At 37.1% G+C, this 20,180-nt stretch overlaps 2 protein-coding genes across 2 annotated transcripts in view; one reads left to right on the plus strand and one right to left on the minus strand.

Moving 5' to 3' along the window:
* otx2a (orthodenticle homeobox 2a) overlaps positions 1–20,180 on the plus strand; it is a 238,883-nt gene that overhangs the window by 101,758 nt on the left and 116,945 nt on the right. The window contains exons 4-7 of the mRNA XM_073908412.1: positions 10,618–10,689; positions 11,923–11,996; positions 13,462–13,747; positions 16,067–16,239. The gene's annotated coding sequence lies outside the window, so the exon portion shown is untranslated. The remainder of the gene's footprint in view (positions 1–10,617; positions 10,690–11,922; positions 11,997–13,461; positions 13,748–16,066; positions 16,240–20,180) is intronic.
* The window catches only part of zgc:154142, a 43,244-nt gene continuing 23,085 nt past the window's right edge, over positions 22–20,180 (minus strand). Inside the window, exons 10-20 of the mRNA NM_001099240.1 lie at positions 18,547–18,783; positions 18,189–18,374; positions 16,101–16,210; positions 14,893–14,990; positions 13,445–13,722; positions 10,375–10,538; positions 8,131–8,314; positions 4,877–5,095; positions 4,641–4,781; positions 1,729–1,953; positions 22–1,646 (exon numbers count right to left, since the gene is read on the minus strand). Of these exons, the coding sequence (NP_001092710.1) occupies positions 1,498–1,646; positions 1,729–1,953; positions 4,641–4,781; positions 4,877–5,095; positions 8,131–8,314; positions 10,375–10,538; positions 13,445–13,722; positions 14,893–14,990; positions 16,101–16,210; positions 18,189–18,374; positions 18,547–18,783 (1,991 nt within the window). The 3' untranslated portion in view covers positions 22–1,497. The remainder of the gene's footprint in view (positions 1,647–1,728; positions 1,954–4,640; positions 4,782–4,876; positions 5,096–8,130; positions 8,315–10,374; positions 10,539–13,444; positions 13,723–14,892; positions 14,991–16,100; positions 16,211–18,188; positions 18,375–18,546; positions 18,784–20,180) is intronic.

Below are 20,180 nucleotides of genomic sequence, written 5' to 3' on the forward strand. Positions count from 1 at the left end.
AAAACATATTTACACAAAACATCAAATAACACCATTTTAATTAGAAGTTTTCAACACAATAAACAGCCTGTGCTATGATTATACCAAATAATTAAAAACAGCTCATGGGAAAAAAATGTAATTTCATGTTTTCCAGATGTTTCTTGTTTCTCCTCAGTTCAGTCTGTAAAGATTAAATCTTTTTGTAGTCAATTGCAGGTCTCATTTTAGAAATTTTAGGAGAAAACACCGGGACCTGTGGTTCGTGTCTTTGGAAAGCCATTTTAGAAATGATTTTTTCTGAGAAACACCAGGATGTGTGGTCCAGTGTCCTTGGAAACCCATTTTAGAAGATATTTTTAGGAGGAACACCAGGATGTGTGGTCCAGTGATTTTGGAAATCCATTTTAGAAGTGATTTATTTTTTTTTAGAAACACCAGGATCGGTGGTCCAGTGTCCTTGAAAACCCATTTTTGAAGTTACGTTTTAGGAGAAACACCAGGATCGGTGGTCCAGTGTCCTTGGAATTCCATTTTAGAAGATATTTTTAGGAGAAACACAAGGATTTGTGGTCCAGTGTCCTTGAAAACCCATTTTAGAAGATATTTTTGAAGAAACACCAGGATTTGTGGTCCAGTGTCTTTGGAAACCCATTTTAGAAGATATTTTTCGGAGGAACACCAGGATGTGTGCTCCAGTGTTTTTGGAAATCCATTTTAGAAGTGATTTTTTTTTTAGAAACACCAGGATCGGTGGTCCAGTGTCCTCGAAAACCCATTTTTGAAGTTATGTTTTAGGAGAAACACCAGGATCGGTGGTCCAGTGTCATTGGAATTCCATTTTAGAAGATATTTTAGGAGAAACACAAGGATTTGTGGTCCAGTGTCCTTGAAAACCCATTTTAGAAGATATTTTAGAAGAAACACCAGGATTTGTGGTCCAGTGTCTTTGGAAACCCATTTTAGAAGATATTTTTCGGAGGAACACCAGGATGTGTGCTCCAGTGTCCTTGAAATTCCATTTTAGAAGATATTTTAGAAGAAACACCAGGATGTGTGGTCCAGTGTCTTTGGAAACCCATTTTAGAAGATATTTTTTAGGAGTAACACCAGGATGTGTGGTCCAGTGTTTTTGGAAATCCATTTTAGAAGTGATTTTTTTTTTTTTTAGAAACACCAGCATCGGTGGTCCAGTGTCCTCGAAAACCCATTTTTGAAGTTATGTTTTAGGAGAAACACCAGGATTGGTGGTCCAGTGTCCTTGGAATTCCATTTTAGAAGTTATGTTTTAGGAGAAACAGCAGGATTTGTGGTCCAGTGTCCTTGAAAAGCCATTTTAGAAGATATTTTAGGAGAAACACCAGGATTTGTGGTCCAGTGTCCTTGAAAACCCATTTTAGAAGATATTTTTAGGAGAAACGCCAGGATTTGTGGTCCACTGTCTTTGGAAAACCATTTTAGAAGATATTTTTTGGAGAAACACCAAGATCAGTGGTCCAGTGTCCTTGAAACCCCATTTTAGAAGTGATTTTTAGAAGAAACACCAGGATCAGTTGTCCAGTGTCCTTGAAAACCCTTTTTCTGGTTGGCATCATTACTGAGAAAGCGGATGGTGGCTTTTACCCCTTTGACAGTTAAGGATAATGGCTCAGATTCACAAAATTTGCCTGAACAAAGAAAAATGTTACAATATTAAAATGGGAAATGCAGCTTTTTACAATTTCATATTTAATCATTTTATATTCAAACCTTGTGATGTTCCAGCTGCATCAAGGACCTCCACATAATCCACACACTGCCCCAACAAACCAACAGGCTGTAGATCAAAGTGAGTGAAGACTATATGGATTCCGGAGGCTGTGGGAACAGAGATAGTCCAGGTGCACACTGCTTGTTTTGGGTAGTCATTGGGCCAGTTGGGTGATTGGAGCTCGCCCTTTTGACTTGTGAAGTGTCCACCACAGCCAACAGCAGCTGGAGATTTACAGACAAAATATAATGGGTTGTTAGTTCAATGGTATGGGGTGCTCTAAGAGATTTCCATGATGTTGCTGTGGGGTTGCTACTGTGTTCTAATTGGTTGATAGATAGAGATTCACGACTACAGGTTGCTGGTCTGTTACTATAGAGTGAATTGGAGTCTGAGACAAATATTGAAAAGTTATTATTTTGAGAAGATAGGGGAGAGGGGTCTGGATGCAATTTGAGCTGCATGCAATGCTTTAAAATGGGCTCACCTAACCCTACCCCTTACAATGAAGTCACTAGCTCCATTGAGTGCATTGTGTCTGACATTGCATCTCTAAGAGATGGTCAGCTTGCATCATAAAGGCTGCATCCAGACACTACTGATACTGGGGTGCTTCATGTGACTAGCAGACCTAAAAACTAAAGAATCTTATCTAAAGGCATTGTGTAATAATTGATAATAACTATTTCTGGAGAAATTGTTTGCACAGCATCATGGGAAATGTAGTTTCCTACACAAATTCAGCTGTTTAACTTATTATTTTTTTAAATAAGTTTCCTTTAAGCACAGGTCTCATACCCAGTTTCTGGAGGGCCGCAGCTCTGCACAGTTTTGTTTCAACCCTAATTAAACCCAACTGATCAAGCTAATTGAGTCCTTCAGGCTTGTTTAACACATAAAGGTAAGTGTGTAAAAGCAGGGTTGGAACTAAACTGTGCAGAGCTGTGGGCCTTCCAGGAACTGGCTTTGATACCAGTGACATAAAGAGATAGGTTATCCAAAAAATAAAATTCTCTACTCGTTCCTTGTTTGATTTATTTATTTATTTTTTTGTCTGTTGAACAAAAAAGAAGATATTTTGGAAACATTGAACCATTGGCTTCCATAATATTTGTTTTTTCCAACTATGGTAGTCAGGGGTTACCACTTTTCAGTTTTCTTCAGAATATTTTATTAATAATATATAATATATTGTCTTCAACAAAAGAAAGAAGCTATAAAGGATTGGAACCACTTAAGGCTGAGTATGTTTTCATTTTTAGGTGTCAAAGTCAGTTCCTGGAGGGCCGCACGTCTGCAGTTCAGTTCCAACCCTAATTAAACACAGCTGATCAAACTAGTTGAGTTCTTCAGGCTTGTTTAAAACCTACAGGTAAGTGTGTTAAAGCAGGGTTGGAGCTCAACTGTGCAGGGCTGCGGCCCTCCAGGAACTGACTTTGACAGCCCTGCTTTAATTCAAACATACTGTATGGGTTAAAAAAAATCATATACAATCAATTTCCCAATGGAAAAAAATAGTTTTTACTTTCGGAATTCAACTTTAATGCTGCGTTCAGCCCAAATGCGAATTGAAGTATTTGCATGTTTAAATTGAATACAAAATCAATAGAAATGTGCACATAGAGGTGGTTTTCACAAGGTTGTGTGAATTATTTGTTTGCTGTGAACATGTGGAATTTGCTATAATTGCAAATTACGCGCAATATCCGTGCACTCAACTGTGTGCGAAAAACATACTATGAGTAAACTAGAGCCAGTGACGCATTGTTCTCTTTGCGTTGGGTGTGAACCCAACAAAATATGTTGCTTCTGCACAGTGATCTGAATGGTTAGTTGATAGAGTTTCAAAAGTGGCTGCCAGTGTGTTGCTGTGCAGTTTCTGTGATGTTCCTGAATGGTCATTAGCTCAATTCTCAGTTAAAAAGATGTTCTGAAAGGTCAGCGCCAGTGGTGTAGTGGATAGTGTGTCGACACATGCACTCTGGTGCTCATGGTGACCCGAGTTCGATTCCGCCTCGTGGTCCTATGCTGATCCTTCCTGTCTCTCTGCTCCCAATGCTTTCCTGTCAATTCTTTCTATTTTCCTATCCAACAAAGGTGAAAAACCCTAAAAATAATAATTTAAAAAAAGATGTTCTAAACGGTTCTTAAATTGGATTGTTTGACAACATGTATCCACTTGTTAAGTCTTACATCATGCAGAGCGGCTTCAGGGTCCAAGCACTTTATTCAACTGAATGGGGAGACTCATGAAATGGTAATAATAAACGTTTACAAAGCGATTTAATACTTTCGAAAATCACTATCGCAATATATATATATATATATATATATATATATATATATATATATATATATATATATATATATATATATATGTCCATGCCTAATATCCAATGGCCAGAAAGTAATTCATTTTTTTATAAATTGTTAAAATTTTGGTATTAGTTATGGAGTAAGCCCATAGATTGTTGTGTACACTATGACTTTATGTAAAATTAACTTTAATGTGTGATATAAATAAAAAGCATAAATCATAAACGAATGATTTCTCAACTCAAATGAATGGCAGTTTAACATACTGCCAACAGTATTACATACGTCACCAACACGTCACCACTTAACAAGCGGATGCTATGTGGTTGCTACGGTGTTCTAGCGGAGTTAGAGGTTTATGAAATTTATTATGGTCAATAGACATTATTAGGGGGAAGGCATTACAAATAACTAAGTAGTTACTTTTTGGGAGAGTAACTCAATATTGTAATGCATTACCTTGAAAAGTAATTTTCCTCAACTCTGGTCAAAAGATGTAGAAGCTTGCCTTAGAAAACGCCATTGATCATAACCCAGTTATGAAACAAAATGTACTCAACACACTGTTCACTTAGACGTTTTTTTGTTCACTCACACTCTATATCAACAGGATCCACTGCTTTCCATGTAGCACTGAACCCTGTGTCCACGATTTTGTCATTCGAGGAGAAGCTGATCGTCAGTCTGTCATCAATCGCTACCAGATCTCTCGGAGGAGATGTGCTGCAGTGGGTGCCTGGGAAGAAGAGCACACCGTATATTATTTCTCATCCATATTACCACCTGAAAGCACACTGATATATATGGACATGCCGCATGGGAAATTTCTACCCAGGGAGCCGATGCTATCACTGAGAGTGACTTTGTCATTGAGGCACAGTGCGGTCTCCTCCAGGGAGAAGCTGTTAAAGTGAAGGTAGACGTTTTTCCCGGTGGGCACGCGGATGTTCCACTGGCAGGCAGCTCTGTTAGTGTAGGTATCTGGGTGATGCATTGATGCCACCGTGCCCTCTGTTCCAAATAGATCTTTAAGTCCACCACAACCAGAAGCTTGAGAAAAAGAAAAGGCTTTTAAACTCCATTCTAAATACTGTAGATCAGCTTTTCTCAATCGCAGTCCTCATGCTCTACTGCTCTGCATATTTTGTGTGACCCATTTTTTTGAAACACCTGACAACCAGGTCATTAGAAAAGAAGTCAATGCTGAACGGTGTCAAGCCTCATTGACACTACGAACGACGAGTCCGTTCATTTCAATGAAGAGAGCTACTTCAGACGACCACCTCTGCCTATGCGAGCGACAGCGACCGTTGGCAATCAGGTGTGCGTGTTGAGCGACGCAGCAAAGTTGAGAACTTTATGGAAATGAAGATCGACTTTCTTGAGAGACAACCAATAGGAGCACCAGTAGAGCTCACGTGATCTTCTCTTAGCTCACTCAGAGTCCGGTTGTATTCGTGCTGTATACTGTTTACCTACACACACTTGCGTTTGCAGCAGGTCGCCACCCAGAGAGTCACTACTAGTGTGAATGAAGCATTATAATTGATTAGGTACCAACACAGTGTTCATTGCTCCCTACTCCCTTACCTTCGAAATTGCACCCTGTAGCCTCATTCACTATTCCCTACATTAGTTTACTAATATAGTCTACTTAAAGAAGTGACGAGTAAAACAAGTGTGAAGAATTAAACAAGTGAGTAAATTTGATCACTCGCATTCGAAGCAGGGGCGCCACTAGGGAGGGAAGTTTGACTTTTAGGACCCCGAGAGCTACTATTAAGGGGCCCAAACCCCTATTTGCTCAGCCCTGGGGTTTAAACCGGCTAGCCGCACCCCTGATTAAAAGGAATTTAATTTTGTATATGCTTTGCAGGTTGATTCATTCCTCGTACAGCTTAGATTTCAATTGTATAACAGATTGATTAGTTATTAACCACTTATAATTAATCACAATAACGCTATGTATTAGTATGTTGACCAAGGCTGTGTCCCAAATCGCCTACAACTCGAGTAGGTACTACATTTTCATTTGAATTTACTACATGAGCTTTAGATATGAACATTCTGCCGGCGCAATAGCCTAGTGGTTCAAGTGCTGACATTTGGTGCAGAGGCACATCAGGGTGTCCTGAGTTCGAATCCCAGCTTGAGGACATATTTCAACCCTTTTTTTTTAAGTACGTTCTATATAGTATGAATGTGAATAATATGAATGGAATGTGGACGTACTACATTCGCAATTTGTTATTATTACTTGACCTACCAGCATCAGTTTTGTCGCTTTACTTAAGGCTGATTTATACTTCTGCATAGAGTGATCAGCGTTGTTTTCCTTGCGCATGGTTATGTATCTATACTTCTGCGTGCTGTTTGTGCTGCTCTGCAATAACACTTGCAAAATGCTAGCTGGCAGTAGGTTTTATGTGTTCCTCTGTGTCGAGTTTCTTCATGGGTGTTTTATTTTTTGTGAACACTACCTTAATGTACAAGTAGCAGGCCCGGATTGGCTAATCGGGAGGACCGTGAGAATTCCCGGTGGGCCCATCCGTTTTTTGGCCGCGAGGGCCAGTGTCCCTAGCTGCTAGCACTCTCAGCAGTCGCACTTTTTTTCATTTATTCAATGAAAATCAGATGATTCACTACATTAATAAATCTGACATAAATTGGTCAGAAATCTAGAAAGGGGAGAAAAAGATTAAGCCGTCAATAGACAAATTTGTAACATCAGCGCCTTTGTGGTCCAGTGGTCAGCATGTTGCGTTACCACACCGCAGGACCCGAGTTCGATCCTTACCTGTCTACTTTATTTTTTTATTGTTAAGACATATAATACTGTTTGGGTTGTTGAACATTTCAAGTTCTAAAGCAGCTTATTTCTTGAAAAAGACGTGATCGTGTCATTAGAAACTGATTTGGAAATGACATTATTTTAATATAATCAGTCATGAACTGAGGTGGGCTGGTCTGGCTTGAAACTCCAGGGCTGAAAAGGAGTCCCACTCCGGCCCTGACAAGTAGCTAAAATTTGTTCATTCAGAGGTGTGAACCGGCAGACGTGCAACAAAATTAATCATAAGTCAAACACAAAACAAAAGTTTCCATCTTAAGCTCCTTCACAGGACTTGACACTTGAAAACAATTGCTCCAACGGGTTCGTGTGGCTCTTGATCCAGCCCACACTGGTCACAGCTACCAAGCCGACCAATCACAGAGCTTGTGCTATACGTAGTTGAGGCCATGCGACTGCGCTAAGGATGCACCGCAGCATACGTGTGCGCTTGATGCAGAAGTATTAATCAGCATTTACGTTCATAAATTATCTCGCATTGCATTATGGGATATTATGTCATTTATCGAACACACACTTTAGAATATTACCGAAATTAGTTGGTCATTAAGGTACTTCTCGCATACTCACATTTTCCAATACTATAAATTCAGACTACTTAGCTCGGAAACTGTTTTTAACATACTATATAGTATGGAAGTATGCAATTTCGGACACAACCTAAGTGTTTTTTTTGTTATACAAACATCACTTCAATTATATAATATTTTATTTTAAAACTTGATTTTAAAACACTGATAGGATTCCGCTGTGGAAGTCACCTTGTGGTCAGACATGGAAATTCATTTGGCACGTGAACTCTCATAATGTATTATAGGTATTTTCTAGCTGTTGAGTGTACGTGGGTTGTTTACAATTTTTTTGCGGTGCATTGTGGTATTGAATAAGTGCACTTTAGAAAGTCCAACACTACAAATGGCTACCCTTACAATGTAGCCTTACAATTGAGTCCAAAAAAGTTTTAAGGTAAATATTTTGGTAGTTTGTACAGTAAAAAATCAAATAAATATGTTTACAGAACTGTATTGTCCTGCTCAGTGGAAATGAGCCACAGAATGCCATATAAATAGAGTACATATTTCTGTAGAGTTTACTTTGCAGGGCACTTACGATCAAATTAGAACAAATATCTAATGTTAAAAGAGAACCATACAAAATATGCAGAGTCGTGGGGTGCTAGGACTGGAATTGAGATCCACTAATTCCAGAAAATGCAGGAATCAAACAGACATACTGGTGAAGTCGTAGATGTCTTTGCGGATGACGTTCTCTATCCAGGGCAGGTAAACAGAGGAACGAGTGAAGACGCTGGGCTTCTTATCAAAGACACAGCCGATCGGACCAAAACTAGTGATGCCGTGAACCTCCCAGGGGGCAGAGGGGCTGTCTTGGCATACCAAGGGTCCACCCGAATCACCCTGTGACAATGAATTAGTTTTGAAAGCAACATTATTATTGGTTAATAGACTTTAGTGCTGTGTGATTTGGGAAAAATATCTAGTTGAGTTTTTTTTTTAAACAGATATTGTGATTTTGATTTGATTTGCAATTTAATTTTGCAGTCAAGCTTCAGCTCAAAAATTTGTATTGTAGCTTTTTACTGCTAAAATGCAGTGTGTTTATTAAAAAAAGGAACTTAAAAGATATTAACTTATATTAGCATACATCTTTGAAATTGTACTTTGCTGTGGATTATTGGAAGACTCTCTGTTTTTGCTGTACCTAACTTACCTAACTACAATGAGTATCCACAAAGAAGCAAGTTGCCTTTTGTTGATCAGGTTCATCACCTCCCAGTAGCTCAGTGGGTAAGTGATTCACCTCTCACACCAGAGACCCGGGTTCTATCCCCGACTCTGACAGATGAAGAAGAAGACCAAGCAGATGACCAAGGACAAGAAAACGACAAAGATGGTGAAGAAGACCAAGATGAAGAAGAGAACGACAAAGAAGATGATGACAAAGACAAACAGCAAGCAGTCCAAGAAGACGAAGACCAAGAAGATGAAGACAAACACTAACATCAAGAAGACCAAGGAGACAAAGATCAACAGCAAGAACTCCAAGAAGACAAAGGCCAAGAAGAAGATAAAGACTAACATCAAGAAGACCAAGAAGACGAAGACCAAGGAGACAAAGACCAACAGCAAGAAGTCCAAGAAGACAAAGACTAAGAAGAAGAAGACAAAGACTAACATCAAGAAGACCAAGGAGACAAAGACCAACAGCAAGAAGTCTAAGAAGACAAAGACCAAGAAGAAGAAGACAAAGACTAACATCAAGAAGACCAAGGAGACAAAGACCAATAGCAAGAAGTCCAAGAAGACAAAGACCAAGAAGAAGAAGACAAAGACTAACACCAAGGAGACAAAGACCAACAGCAAGAAGACCAGGAAGATAAACACCAACAGCAAGAAGACAAAGACAAACAGCAAGAACATGAGGACAATGAAGAAAAACGCTAAGAGCAAAATGACAAAGACTAAGACCAAGATAACATCCAAGAAAATGTTCATCTTACGGATGAAGACAAAGATCAAGCAGGCTAACGTCAAAGGTGGCGAAGAAGACCAATCCAAAGAGCAAGAAGACTAAGATGACCACTTGGACAAAACTTGGACCACTTTGAGTGGACAAAGCAGACGATCATGAAGACTAAGATGACAACCATGAAGACAAAGTCCAAGACAACGAAGATTAATGCCAAGCTGAAGATGATGATGACTAAGACAAGATTGATAAGATGGCTAAGAGAAAACTAAGATAGTGACGATTACAAAGAAAATAATGATAATGAAGAAAAAAGATGTAGACCAAGACGAAGAAGAGGATGACCAAGGCCAAAAGGACTAAAAAGTTGAAGACTAATGCCAAGATGGCAAAAAAGACCATGATAATGTCACTAAGATGGCGATGAAGACCAAGACAAAGAAGAGGACTACCAAGACGACAAAGATGAAGATGACGACTAAGACCAAGAGAATGGCGATGACGATGAAGAAAAAGAGGACTACCAAGATGATGAAGAAAAAGACGATCAAAGCCATGAAAACGACGGCAGCTAAGATTATGGAAGTTGGATTTGGTGGCTTAATTGCTTATGATGTGAGTTTGTTATGATTATTTATTTTGTTGTGTGTTTACTTCAGTTTTATATTTACATGTTTAAAGCTTTTAATATGTTGTTCAATTGAAATATTGTTTAAATAAAAGTCATTCTTCAGTGACATAAACCATCATTTAGTAGGCCTTTTTATTAAAAATATTGGTTCAGTCACCATTTTAGGCAAGATACCATTTTGTATTGTATAAGATACCCTTCTCTAGTTAGTGGTGACACCAGTGGCCATTAGGTGAACTTGACCAGCAACTTTGGCTAGTCCTCACATTTGTGCACACTTAACATACCAAAAACAGAATAAATTTATCAGGCTCCACATTTAGATTTAGAGTAGTTTATCCCAGATAATTTTCCCACCTGACACACAGATTTGAGCTCATCAGGTGAAGTGTAGCCACAGCAGATCATGGAGGTCTTGACCTGAAACCACCAGTAGTCCATGCGTTTACAGGTTTCATATGGCACCACTGGCAGGGCCACCTGATTCAGGGTTTCAGCCACTTTGGGAGCCGTGGAGTTACCTATGGGAAAGATGACATGTATTTTTTGTTTGAGGAATGATAAATACGGATTGTAACTTGAGTTTGCTGTGTATTTCAGGATGCATTGTGAAAACTGTACAGCAGAGGGCGCAGTTACTCTAGAGTCTTTGGAGACTATCAGCATTGTCAGGTATGTGGGCCAGTGAGTATACATTGTGCATATATAGGATCTGTATATTTTTAGTCCCTGATTTTTTACATCAGGGCAAAAATGTGTATAAGCAAATTTAGATAATCACTGCCCTGTTAGAGTAAGTAAAAAAAGTCCACCACTTACATTTTATTAACATATATTATGAGACAAAGACATATTTACAGTTTTATTTGGCACAGCATTATTTTTTTTTTATTATTTATGTACTAGACTTATTAGACTACTTATTATTTATGTACTATGTAAATATATTAATATTTAATTAGCAAAAAATTATGTATCCACCTTTAAAATCAATTAATTATAATATATATATATATATATATATATATATATATATATATATATATGTGTGTATATATATATATATATATATATATATATATATATATATATATATATATATATATATATATATATGTATATGTAAAGAAATATTTACAGTTTTATTTGGCAGTGTTATTGTTTATTATTTATACAGTTTGTACTATTAATTATTTAATTAATATTTAATTAGAAAAATTATGTCTCAACCTTCAAAACTAATGAATTACTAAAAATGTAAATAAATATCTAAAGAAATATTTAGTTTTATTTGTCAGTGTTATTTTTTTTTTACCATTTATATATACTATTAAATAATTTATTAATATTAATTAGCATTAATATTTAATATTTAAACATTTTAAATTAATAACCAAAATGTTTAAAAATTCTGTATATATGCTCATGAATAATGCAGAAATTCTCAGATTTCAGTTTTAATTCAATAAACGAAATTTATTTATAACTACACTGATTTTATGTGCCAAAATTTTATTATTAATGTTTTATATTCTACAAATACTTTAAAAAACATTAATTATAAAGTCATTTATTTACAAAAAAACGAACATGCATGTCAGGATCTGGCATTTTTATGATTTTAGATTTACATGATTTTGTTTTACCCTTAGATGTCCTTATTTCTCCCTACTTTTTCTTTTGAGCTCAGTAATTGATTGCCTTTTCCCTGTTTTTTTTAACTCTAGTTTTTCCAGAGATATTTTGTCTGTTGGCCTTTTTGTTCCTCTGTTAACACAATCTTTTGTTATCTCTACATTTTTTGTTGTTCCAAGTCTGGATTTTTGTGTGTTTGTTTTTGTACATAAATATCTTACTGTCCAAGTAGTTACTTGCTGGTGGATTCACTATCTTCCTGTGGCTCAGTGGTTAAGGAATCAGACTCTGACGCTGGAGACCTGGGTTCAAATCCTGTCTCTGACAATGCAACTATATTAATAGTTAAGCCTATTATCTTCTGAAACTATCAACATTTGACCTCCTGACCACTTTTTGTCCATTTATTAATCCGGCGTCACCACAGTGGAATGAACTGCCAACTTATCAGCACGTTTTACACAGCAGATGCCCTTCCAGCTGCAACCCATCTCTGGGAAACATCCACACAGACTCATTCACACTCATACACTATGGACAATTTAGCCTACCCAATTCACCGTCTTTGGATGTGGGAGAAACCTGAGCACCCGGGGGAAACCGAACGCAGGGAGAACATGCAAACTCCACAAAAAAATGCCAACTGACCCAGCCGAGGCTCGAACCAGCAACCTTCTTGGTAAATCATACTAAACGTTGACTATTTTAGGTCTGTTAGGAGTACCTAAATGATTTACATTTGCTAAATGCCAGAATAATGAGAGAATTTTTTAGAGAGTTTTTAATTAAATTCTAGACAGTTAAACCGTATAACTTTGGTCAAATGTTTTGGGTATCCTTCCACAAACTTCTCACAATAGTTTAAAGAAATTTTGGCCCATTCCACCTGACAGAACTGGTGTAACTGAGACAGATTTGTAGGCTGACTTGCTCGCACAAGCTTTTTCAACTCTTCCCACAAATGTTCTATAGGATTGACATCAGGGCTTTGTGATGGTCACTCCAAAACATTCACTCTGTAGTCCTTAAAGCACATTTTAACTAATTTGGCAGTACGCTTAGGGTCATGGTCTGTTTGGAAGACCCATTTGTGGCCATGTTTTAATTTCCTGGCTGATGTCTTGAGATGTTGCTTCAGTATTTCTACATAATGTTCTTTCTTCATGATGCCATCAATGCTTTGAAGTGGACCAGTCCCTCCTGCAGCAAAACAGCCCCACAACATGATGCTGCCGCCCCCATACTTCCCAGTTGGGATGGTGTTCCTAGGCTTGTAAGCTTTCCCCTTTGTCCTCCAAATGTAACTCTGGTCATTATGGCCAAACAGTTCAATTTTAGTTCTATCAGACCACAGGACATGTCTCCAAAAATGAGTCTTTTTCCCAGTTTAATTTAGCAAATTGTAATCTGGCTTTTTAATTGTTGATTCTGGCTTGTTGATGGCGTTGTGGCGTTTGCATATTCTCCTTGTGTTGGCATAGGTTTCCTCTGGGTGCTCCCGTTTCCCCCACAGTCCAAAGACATGAGCTGAAGGTGAACTGGATTAACTAAATTGGCCGTAGTGTATGTATGAATGTTTTTCAATACTGGGTTGCAGCGGGAAGGGCATCTGCTGCGTAAAACATATGCTGGAATAGTTGGCGGTTCACTGTGGCTACCTGTGATAAATAAGAGACCAAACTAAAGAAAACCGAAAGACATTTTCTGTGCAGTGCTACAACAGTACATCACTTACTAACTTACTTATAGCTTTAAAACTTTATCACCATCGTTCACATCTCATAACCCTGACCTGTTTCATCTCCCCAGCCGGTGGCGTAGCATTTTTTGCCTCCGGGCAGGAGCTCCTCAAAGGAAGGCAGACAGGCAAAATCGATGTGTTCGGTGGCCGTGACCTCTCCATCCAAACGCACCAGAGCGATGTCGAACTCCACCGTGGGCACCGTCGGGTACTGGAAGCCCTCGTGCCGATAGATACCCAGCACATTAAAACACTGCTCAGTTGATTCAGAGACAGTCAGATTGTGTTTCCCTAAACACATCTTCCAGCGATGCAGCTCATCCGCATACCTGAGAAAAGCCAACACTATTAGAGGTAAATGGAGATAAATGAAATAAAGAAAGCCTTATTACAATGATGTCATGACACTACGGGTGAATAAGGTTTACAAAATTTAACCAGTTACTATCACTATAGTATGGAGGCCCTATTTCATTCCTAATGTAATAAAAATAATACAATTCTAGAAATTCGGACTGGTAATTGGAATTTGTGTTGAGTTTATATTTTACAATGGAGATTAAAAAAAAAAGTGCAATACTAGATAATTCTCACCCTAGAGTTTTTTTTTAAACATGTGTATATTTATTTTTTTATTATTTAATTTATTATTATTATTATTTTTGTTTTATTTTATTATTTAAATTTTTTTATGTATTTTTATTTAATGCAAACCCTGACTAGTATATAGTTGTCGCTAGCTATGTATGCACTCTTTGTTCTTCAATAAATAATAATCACAAAAAATAGAAATATTGCAAGATATACATTTAGATTCACATAAATAGTCCACTGTAATTGAATCTTATCTGCACTCTCAGATAAACACACAAAGCTGTAATTCAGGCGGCGCCTGTTTAAAAGGTACACTTGTGGAATTACTCTACCTGGAAAACTTCAGGTGATTGTGGCAGTTGGAATGATTGGGATTGAAATCAGTTTTTATTAATGCAGGGTGGTAAAGGTGTACTTTAAATTTAATCGAAAAAATGATAAAATTTTACTTGAAGGGGTGTTCATAAGACCTTTATAATCATGAAATGACACATCTCATAAATGTGAAAGAAATTTGTATACATGCTTAGGACAACCGTTATTAAGTATATCTAAACTATAAACCGTTATCCCAGTAGTTCTGTGTTATTTGATTGATTGTAAATAACTGAAAAGGGTAAAAACTGAATCTCTTTCTTGATCTAACACAGATTTGAACGAAGGATTGATAAACATAACTAAATCATCATCATTTGTAATTTCTGTTGCATGGTTGTCTGAACTGAGATGCTGATCTTTTAATGATTAGATACTTTAAAAAGGTTTGGAACCACTTGAGGGAGAGTAAATTTTCACTTTTGGGTGAACTGTCTATTTAAGTACACCTATAATGTTCCTAAAATAATTCAGTGGCGTCTGTTTTAGTGTTCACAGTGTATATAAAGACTGGAATCGTTTGCTTTCACCTGATAAAGCAGTGAGCAGCGGTCAGAACCCAGTTCTTATGAATGAGAGTCCCTCCACATGTATGACCCAACATGGGTGGCTCAGAGTCACGCAAAACCTTCAAGAAAAACACACAAACTTTTAAATAGAAAAAAACCTATTTGTGTTTACATTTGTGTTTATTTATTTATTTTACAAATATGCAGAACCCATTTTACATTAAAACATTAAGTTTAAAGGGAAAGTTCATTCAGAAATTCACAATTTAGTCACCTTTAATTGGTTTTAACCATTATGAGTTTTGTTTTTTAGTTGAACACAAAGATATTCATGTCATTCATCGTAGGACAAGAAAAAAACATGGAAGTCAGTGGGTACCTGTTTCCAACATACTTCAAAATATCTTCTTTTGTGTTCAACAGAAGAATCTCAAACCAGTTTGGATGAAGTGAATGTTAAGTAAATGATGACAAAATGTTCATTTTTGAGTTATGGCTTTAATAGTTATCTATCGATTCCTAATATTTATTTACTTTCATTATTTAGAAGATATTCTGAACCCGGTACCCACTGACATCTATAGTATATATATTTTTTTCATTTGATGAATGTTAATGGCTGCCAGTTTCTAACATTCTTCAAAATATCATTTACAAAATGGTTTGGAATCACATGAGGGTGAATAAATGGTGACATCGATGAATTTGCTCTTCAGTGTTTGGACTCTCAGTAATGACTTTACACCACACTGAACTGAGCTAAACTACACTGAACTTAAACACTGAAAACTGAACTACCCTGATCCAGTTACTATGACCATTTATGTGAACCTGCTTTGACACAATCTACATTGTAAAAGCGCTATACAAATAAAGCTGAATTGAATTGAACTAAATTTTCACTTTGGTTGAACTATCCCTATAATCTTGATGCTTTCGTTAACAAACACAAACGATTGTCATAATCAATAGATCAACATAATATTATAATAGTAATACTTAAAACTGACCACAAGCACACTAATACCATCGTTTCCCTATTGAAATTTGACATATGGCAATATATGGAACATATCTATCAAAACAATCTATATATATATTGGTTAATTTCACATATGATTAGCAATGGATAAGCATATATTTAACAAGAAACCTTTGTTTTTATACGGTGTTTAATGTCTGTTATGTCTTCCAGAAGGGCTGTGTGATTGGATCTGGCTGAACTGTACCTGCATGGACACTTGCCATGGCCAGGAGTGAGGATTGGCCGGTTCTCCGTTCACTATGCGAGTGTTGACGGCAGGAGGAAACGTGGGCTTTCCGCACCTTTCAGGCCAGTCTGTGAAAGAAGAAGAGCTTAGCATTCAGGTGAGGAGGATTTCAAACATGCTGACCATTATCCTCGCTGGAAATTGCTCAGTATGGAAATAGGTGTTGCTTTTGAATGTAGTGTGAAATGTGGATTGTAAAATGCCTAAGATTTTGCCTTAGTCATCTTTGAAAGTGGTTGTTAGATTATAGAGTGCATTTCTATACACGTTTGATGGTTGGTACGCTGTATTTTGGCTAACATCGAGGTTCTCTCAAAGTTGTACAAAAGAAGTTAATGATTCGCACTCAATTGTGTTTTTATTTTTACTTTTTCTTACATTTTACGAGTGATAACAGACGATTCGGCACAAAGCCTTCCTCAGTGTGTCTCTCAAAGTTGTAAACAAATGTTTGTTTTTTCATTTTCAGTTTTGTTCTCAAAGACATTATTCATACATCATTCATGATTTTTTTTCACTGGAACTTTTACACAGAACTTAACAGGAACCTAAAACGTTTTTGTTAACTAGGATGTTGAAAGACTTTGACAATTCAAAACAGGATTTTCAGCTCTTAATCAATCAGTTGGCAGTTCATTACGCTGTGGCGACCCCTAATGAATAAAGGGATTAAGCAAAAGTAAAATCAATTAATTATGTGTAAGATGTTTTCATGAAAAATCCAAAAAACACCAGAGCAGTGTTAAATATTTTGCTGATTTAGGCACTTACATTATCCCAAATGTTTTGTGACAGAGATGTATCGCCATGCTAATGACATCACGCACCTTCAATTCTGTTTTACTAAAACACCAACAACACCAAAGACTCTTTAATGTACTTAAGAACGATAACTCCCATGATTCCATCAAAATACTTCTTTGTTTGTTGTCAATACGTGCCTTCTAGTCGCCATGAATTGACATCCCATGCCTTTATTGTTGATTATGGAATTTGTATAAACCGTTTTGACATATTGGCTGCGTCCGAAATCGCCTACTACTCAGTAGATACTGCAATTGAATTTAAATGTACTACTGCTCACTAAATACAAGCCCAACAGATCACTCAGATCTTTAAGATCATATAAACTAGAAATTCCAAGGGTTCAGTCAAAGCAGGGTGAATCTGCCTTCAGCCACTTTGCTCCTCGCTGCTGGAATCAGCTTCCAGAAATGATCAGATGTGCTCCAACATTAGGCACATTCAAATCAAGACTGAAAACACATCTGTTTAACTGTATGAGCACTGTGCTGCGTCTGACAGATCGCACTATTTGGTTTTTCATTTTCTTTTTCATTCTTTTATAGCCTATTTTAACTCATTTTAATTTGTTTTTATCTGTTTTAATAATTTTTATTGTCTGCATTTTATGTTCCTTTTTATTCCTGTTTATGTAAAGCACTTTGAATTGCCACTGTGTATGAAATGTGCTATATAAATAAACTTGCCTTGCCTTGCCTTACTCGACCGTTAGAAAAGTACGTTCTTTACTGTATGAATGTGAGTAGTGTGAAAGGAACCTGGACATACTACATCTGCCATTTTGTCATAATCACGTAACCTACTCGTGTCAGTTGTGCTGCTTCACTCCCTTTCATCAATTCTCGGGGCATTATGGGATATCGTTGGGTTCGTCTGATGCGCACTTCAGAATCTTGTTGGAAGTATGAAGTCATTCGCGTACTTCTCGCATACTGTTTTTTTGAATACTATGAATTTGGACATACTACTCAGCTCACATACTATTTTTAGTATACTATATAGTATGGTAGTATGCCATTTTGGACGTAGCCATTGATATAGTCTACAAAACTCCAGCTTTTTTCTCCAGCAACTAATTGAAAGGCTTCTGATTGGATACTGTATATCAGCTCAACCAAAACATTTGTGATTGGTTGTTTGGCTCAGTGCCCCAAAACCAATCACCAAGACTCTTCTCCAAGTCAATAAATAATAGTCAATAAACAATAGTCAAGTTTATGAGTCAAAAAACTTTGCTCATACCTATCGTGATGTCATCCCATGGGTTTGGTGATACTGGAGGTTCAGTGGGAACAGGTAAAGTAGAATCAGTGGTCCAGTGTGCACGGAAACCTTTGCCCTCGAGGAAAAAGTCAGCAAAGAAACGTAACACAAGCTCATTGGTTGTGCTTTCGATGACGGGAGGCATTTTGGTGCCACAGAATGGGCCTGCAAGGAAGCAAATGTATTTGAGTGCATTGCTGTCCACCTTAAAAGCATCTGAGTAAATCACTTTTGTACTGTATGTCCGCTTTGAATGAATGGAGGATGTAAATCTGTCACCGCTTTAAGTGTGTCATAAACCGCCGTCCTTGAAAAAGCATTCAATAACATCCCTTACCGTATTTTTTCGCTCCAGGTTTTGATCCATCGTAGACTACCACGTTGTCATTGCACTGGCCGAAAAGGATGCCTGCCTCTTCCATGTCAAAATCGGTGAACGTCAATTTAATGGTCTTCCCCTTGGGAGTGCGGATGGTCCACAGACACATGCTGTTAGCTGGATAGTTGGTGGGCCAGTTTTGAGACTTGATGACGCCTGTCTCCTGCTGTGAGAAACCGCCGCATCCCTGGATATCTGCAGGACATCATAAGTGCAGTTTGGTGCCTTCGGACACAGTAACGGGTATAAAATGTGACAGTTAAAGGTAGGATCGTTCCGACCAAGCAAAGTGTCACGAAATTGTGTCTCGCTGTTAGAGCAGAAGTCAGCTGGTACATGGTATCTCAGGGGTTAGCCCGCAGTCCAAGACAAGCCACATGCCACCACGGTCCAAAATTAACTTTTTGGCAGAAATATGTGGCAGGTGGCAGGAAAAAAAGTTTTATCATTATTTTCAACTGGCTACAAGACTGTGTGTGTGTGTGTGTGTGTGTGTGTGTGTGTGTGTGTGTGTGTGTGTGTGTATATATATATATATATATATATATATATATATATATATATATATATATATATATAAATTTTTGTTTAATGGAGATTTCTTCAACATTTCTGAACATAATAGTTATAATAACTCATTTCTAATAACTGATATATTTAATCTTTGCCATGATGACAGTAAATAATATTATACTAGATATTTAAAAAAAAAAACTTGTAAACTGTACAGCTTAAAGTGACATTTAAATTTTAATTAGGTTAACTAGGCAGGTTAGAGTAATTAGGCAAGTTATTGTATAATGATGGTTTGTTCTGTAGACTATCGAAAAAATAGCTTGACCTTAAAATGGTTTAAAAAAATTAAAAACTGCTTTTATTCTAGCCAAAATAAAACAAATAAAACTTTCTCCAGAAGAATAAATATTATCAGACATACTGTGAAAATTTCCTTGCACTGTTAAACATCTTTTTTTTAATAATTTTTGCAGACAGAAAAACAAAGAACAGACAGACAAACCCATCATGTGCAATAATCTGTGCAAAATTTAAAATAAAGCAAGAAACAAGAGAAAATGGCGACATACAAAACACATATGACCTACAAGAAGACACAGCAATGGATGTAGAGAGAAAAAAAAACTTACAAATCTTCAGAAATTAAACATCTTTATGGTGCTTCAGAAAAATAAGAATAGATTCCAAAGTTCCCAAAGGTGGTATATCTTATTCTTTCCAAATGTAAAGTGGAGGTGAGTCCGAGAAGCCAGTCAGAAAAAAAGAGGCCTAACATGTTTTTTCCAAAAACAAAGGATAACTTTTTTAGCTATGATCATGCCATACTGAACAGATAACCGTACATTTCAGTTGAGAGTTTCCAGAAAATCTGACCAGCCAAAAATTGCTATCATTGGGTCAGGGAGTAAAACACAATTATAAACCTTAGCAAAGAACCGAAATATTTCTAACCAAAAATTCTCAATTTGAACACAAGACCAAAAAAGATGTGCTAAGTTACCCTCAGCAGCTTTACACTTGTCACATGTGGGGGAAACCCGAGGGATAGAATTTTTTAAGCTTTGTTTTAGAACAGT

This window comes from Danio rerio, chromosome 1 (genome assembly GCF_049306965.1).
Source record: "Danio rerio strain Tuebingen ecotype United States chromosome 1, GRCz12tu, whole genome shotgun sequence".
NCBI classification, from domain to species: domain Eukaryota; kingdom Metazoa; phylum Chordata; class Actinopteri; order Cypriniformes; family Danionidae; genus Danio; species Danio rerio.